Source organism: Trichoplax adhaerens, genomic scaffold (genome assembly GCF_000150275.1).
Source record: "Trichoplax adhaerens TRIADscaffold_5 genomic scaffold, whole genome shotgun sequence".
Taxonomy (NCBI): Eukaryota; Metazoa; Placozoa; class Uniplacotomia; order Trichoplacea; family Trichoplacidae; genus Trichoplax; species Trichoplax adhaerens.
In genome coordinates, this window is record NW_002060947.1 from 5,443,748 (window position 1) to 5,449,747 (window position 6,000).

The 6,000-nt window shown below is 32.2% G+C and overlaps 1 protein-coding gene across 1 annotated transcript; it reads right to left on the minus strand.

Moving 5' to 3' along the window:
• Window positions 1–4,861: 4,861 nt before the first annotated feature.
• Window positions 4,862–5,776, minus strand: TRIADDRAFT_15334 (uncharacterized protein; the record flags this gene model as incomplete). Its single annotated transcript, XM_002112940.1, has 1 exon — window positions 4,862–5,776. A coding segment is annotated over one exon (915 nt), but the record flags the coding sequence as incomplete, so codon positions are not given.
• Between the last annotated feature and the right edge of the window lie 224 nt (window positions 5,777–6,000).

Here is a 6,000-nt window from a genome sequence, read left to right on the forward strand (position 1 = left end):
ATAAAAGTTTTTTCTTGCTAACCCAAACCTGCTACTAAACGTCGCTGAAACTGCTCTACAGTTACTCGGGGGACTGTGGAAGAAACTCTTCTACTTTCCCATGGAAAGTAGCTCTTCCTTGAAGTCAATAAAAGTTTTTCTTCCATCTCTACGCTTTAGTAAATGCACAATAGAAAATGAGTTCTATAAGAATCATACAAGTATATTACTGCAAAATATAACTTTATATAGCTGTTAGCTACTGTGGCTTATACGTAAACAGTACAAGTAAATCGTTTCTCATCATACCAACCACCATATGACGACTTTATTATTTTATTAAGCATAACAGGCTATTCTACTTCCTAGTGAGACCGTATTTGATGCCACTACTAGAAGTAGCTGCAACCTCTGCAATAAAGTGTGAATGTAATGCGCTGCTGCATGCATACGAGTATATCACCCGCTTAGTGCTGCGGCAAATGGCAACAGGCATGCCGCTTAAGGTGCATGCACCCCTAGTCCTTGCACTTTGCCGGAATACTTAGACATGAGCAAGGACTATATGTACATTACTATTGATATACCGCAAATTGCGTTTGTGCTAGCAAATGCTTTATGATCAACTACTGTTGATCGCGTAATATGCGGGGCAGCAGTCTGTATTATTTTTTGATCTTAACCTTCCCATTTGCTATAGTTAGTCTTCTAGCTAGGTACAAGTGACTAACCACAGACTTCTTATTAATGGCTGTGATAACATGCCTTCAAAATAATAATGCAAAAGCTACAGTTTCATATAAACTTCACTTTATTACATAAACTAGCAAATTAGGTTCGACTTCCACAACTACCAATGATTATCCAGATGCAATCAGGCTATCTAAATTATTTAAAATAACATTCATCATTTAAATATACAATCAGTAAAAGAATGGCTACTGTCCAAGTACAAAATCCAGTCATTTCGCCAAATGCCTAGTCAATTTGCAAACTGCCATACATCTTGTATTATTAACCAATGCAAATGCTTTAAGGCTAATGTTAAGTGTAACAGTAAATGTCAAAATCAGAGAACAAGTAAAAATAAATAAAAATTTTCATAATCACAACATTATCAATTCAATAATAACTCTTCATTGATAATAGTATCTCTAAATGTTTGGCAATTACTTCAGTAATTGCCAGTTGCATATGTATTGATTATTCGAATCAGTCTATTATCATTATTATGTATAATTCATCAAAAAATATATAGATTCTCTGTTTTTTTAGTAATATTACTGCATGAATAAAGATAGCTTCTCATATTTGTAAAGAAAGACGGTTTCACTGATTGACTTGTTTTACTATTTTTGCAGTTTGCGAACTGACTAGGCATTGCGCAAATACACTGAACTTCGCACTCAAACGGGTGCAGTAACATAACCATATCTTACCAATTAGGTCGCAAGATCAGATTTACATTTGTTATCGCGATATATTCATAATTCACGCTTTTAATTAATTACAGCGTTACAATACAAATCCCACATACTTAAGGCAATCTATTTACGTCACGGAACCTTAATATTAACATCTCATAAGAGTCTTATAATNTTAGTCATAAAACTTATTCGGGATTGCACTACAATGGTGCTTACAATATACTGTACTGTCCACATAAGTTGAGATGGATCTATATGAGTTTATGTATCAATAGCTGGCAATTCCTAAGTAACCTAAAAGACAGAATGAGAAAATGAAGTATGTTCCTCTAATCAACTGCATAGGTAATTTGGATAAGCTGCTATTTAATTCTGAACATCATATTTCAAATATCTTCGCTTCAATCAGATGAGCATTTACATGATGATATACTGTACATTCGGTATCATGAGTCACTTAAGCCTTACGTATTTAGAGCATATTTACTTAATGTGGAAATAATGACTACAATATAATAATAGTTAATCTTTCATCTTTAATCTAATCGCAAGTCATTATAAGAGTGCTTGTATTATGACGACATTAAATACGTATAAAACAATCAACTTTTCTTCCTTTCTAAAATCATTTATGCGACTAACTCATTTCTAACCGACATAAATTTTTATACTATTTATCAATTTTAATTTTGCTAAATCATGTTGTCATTATCGACAAACATAACTATTTTACGAGTACGATATCATTTTGTTTGTTATTAAATATTGCTTACAAATTAGATAATCAATTTAGTCAATCCATATGGTCAGACACGGAATAACTTATTAATAACCAGCCAAACTATTCCTTAATAATTTTATATACCGGTAAATAATTACTGGAGTTACGAGAGTGATAATATGTTAGCATACTCATATTAATTTAAACTAGAAAAGATTTCGAATTTTGATTACAGCAAGTGATATTTGGCCAATCGTAATATAATTTATGACTACTTTCCTAGGTGAACTTTATTAACATTATTGGCGGTTAGCTCTTAATGGAGGTAGTATCTCTTCAAACACTTACGTTATTTGAAGATATTTGAATTGATCACTTGTAAATATGAACTAAGTTAACATGTAATAAAGTAAAATCTTACATAAATACAGTAAAATACAATATTATGCAATGATCTACTCATAGAACTGATAATATGGAGTGTAAATACGATTGAGTAAGACAGTATAGAACTTTAATTGCTGGTAGGCTGCTTAAACAAGTAAGTCGACCAATAATTCTAGTCTAAAAAAGAATATCCAGATAAAATTAGTCGTTTAAAATTGAAAGTATATTAGCAAAATGAACGATAATGTTATATGCATTTACTTCCTGCAGTCAGATTTTAATTATTCATAAAACAAAATATGGCAGACTACTGTCATTCTTTGGCTTATTTAGCGCCCTCTTTGAATCAATCACCTATCGCTATATTCTTAGTAGAACACAATCCAGCAGATTGCATGATCTTATTTAACAACATCTTTGAATAACATATCTACTACCATGTTCACAACATACGCGTACATGTCAATCCTGCAGGCATTTATTGTTCTCCTGTATTAATTAAGCTATGGCATGATTGGATATAAATTCTACCTAAATATCAATAAATAATTCCATAAAGCAACTTGATATGCAGGCATAACCAACTGTAAATACTTATTAAGCATTCATTGGCATGATTTACTTGCTTCTCTAGCCTAATCTTTGGACGGAAGGGCTATTTCTCCATTCTTCATAAGTGCCCTTCTATCATGTCGTGATTATGCTATGACCCAATAATAATTAACTCAGCTATAGCCTACAGTAATAATGTATATCGCCAGGTGCTGTATATAAGCAATTACCGTAGACATTTGATTATTCGATAGACTAGAAAGTGCTTCTTGATTTATTGATGCTTTGCCAAAGGTTATCTAGCATCTATGATCATGCAGCGTGCTTCTGTCCTAAAATTATCTGTAGTAGGTCAATCGATATTGACTTGGTTACTTTACTAAAAAACAAACTACAATTTACCTTTGCAAAGCTCAGCCAGGACTACAAAAAAGAAGGAGGCATAAAAAGTACGTTATAGCTTATGGTGACAGTTATACACTACAGTTCAGTAATCTGTAAAAAAAAATAGTCAGCCTATCCATTTCTAGTATAGAGAATGATAGAATTGCTTTACTCTCTCCTTTAGTAGCTTCCGATATAGTTTACAGGAAATATTAAACATTTTCTCATGTTCATGATGAGCTGACCATCAGTATTATTCCAATGCACAGTTTTTATCTATTTCTGTAGGTATTGCACGAATTTTAATGCTGGAAAATCCTTCTTGACTATTTCTTTAGCCAGTTTGGAGTATATACGCTTACGTGTAAGTAGAATGTTGCAATCATGCTATCGATTACCTTATCAGATTTATTATTTTATGAATAGTTATATTGAAATACAATACAATTTCTAATGTTCAGAGTACGGAATAAATCTTTAAATAGGTTAAAAATCAATATTAACCAATTACGCTATTTCAATTAATTTATAAATTAAAGACAATATCATAACCCTCGTAGAATGGAGACTTCGATGAGAGCTAAAAAAAGTTATCTGGACTAGAAGTCGTGGAAGTATCCGGAAAGTTAAATCTTATGACTGACTTCATTTCTCAAAGAGTTTTTCATTCTATAGGGTATTGCCTGCACATAAAAAGTAGATATCGATTATGCAAGTCTTAAATAAGGCTCATAAAGTTAACAAAGACGGAAATATCTGCTCGTACATAATTTTAATCTCGTATCACATCTTATATAAATCATTCATGCTAGCAGCGTCGAACATGTCGTTACATTAATCATAATAGGAAAAACTAGTTAGTAATTATAATAACAGTTCATATTAAACTTAATATTTTCTATCGAACAAAACTAATAACTAGATATATATGTAAATAGAGTTCACCAATCACGGAAGGTATTATTTATCGTAAGTAATCTTACGAAATGCAACAACAAATAATAAACAATATTTTTGCAACAAGCAATAACGCCTGAGAAACAATGATCGAACCTTTTTAGTATTTTTTGACTGAGGCGTTAGCGTTATACTCGTTTTGCTCATTAGTAACTGTGATATTATAATGGCTGTTATTTTGGCTGCTACTTCGGCTGCTATTTCGGCTAATACTTGGAGACTGTATACTTGGCGACATTCGAGAACCATTTACTTGGAGTACAGATAAATAGTAGTGGTCATCAGTACAAATAGTATTATCTCGAGTAGTAATAAGGTTAGGTTGGATGGAACGACTATAACACTTGGTAGCCATATTTCGTACACCACTGACGCAATGAGCCAAATATCGTCGACAAAATAACGGTAGACAATTAAAACATTTAAAGAACACCCTTCGCAATAACATCACATCAGTGAAAGTATAAATAAATGGATTAATAGCCGAATTTATAGGCAAAGCTATAATGACAACAAATTGTATTTCAAACACATTACTAGTCTGTTGGATAATGGCACGATATAATGTATAATAGAATGGTAACCACGAAACTAAATCGGATATAATAATAATAAATAATCGAAATGCAATAGTTTTATCTTTACTCTCTGTTGATCTACGGATCATTTTACTACTTTTACGAATGGAATTAAATATTGCAAGATATAAAATGGCAGTAATAAACCAAGCTATGATAGTAATAATGGTATATAAAATAATCCAAGCACGATAATAAACATTGATAACATTACTTGGCATGCAAATACTAGAAAAGTAATGTAAGCGTTTATCACCATCTTCATTAATGCTAGTTATTGTTGGAATAATACAAAATGTAAATGAGGTTATCCAAGCTGCCAAGATAAGATAACGAGACTGCGATGCTGTTAATTTACGAGTTGAAAATGGAAAAACTAGACATATATAACGATCAATAGTAATGATTAACATCATTAAAACCGACATCAGGCTAGAACAAGTACCCAGTAACATCGCAATAGAACATGACCAACTTTTCAACCAAGTTTCAAAGATACTTCCATAAATTCCATGGTATGTAAGATCAGCTACAGCAAGAATTAATAAGTAGATTGCAGTCGTAAAGTCTGCCAATGCCAGATTGGCCACGAGTAAGTGGGGCACTTTTACCGATCGACGTGAATTAATAAAATATTGGACAATAACGCAGATATTACCCACTAACGCAACCAATCCTGTAAACCAGACAAATAATTGTAGAGATAAATGTGTTAATAAGTTACGGCATAATGATAGGCCTCGAAAATTTGTCTCGGGAGTGCATGTCGTTACTTTAGACGGAACTGCACAACATAGGTAATCTCGTGTTGTTGATCTAGAACAAGAAAAACATAAATTATGATACGTCATATTTAACGTTAGCTGGAATTATACAGCATAGGAATTCTCATAATGAAGATCTCAAATACGTGTAAGCATAGACATAAGTCTGAAGAGAGCATAATATAGTAGAACTTAGACTGTAATATTACACATGAATAACCTCACTTCTAACAATCTAAAACAAAACAACA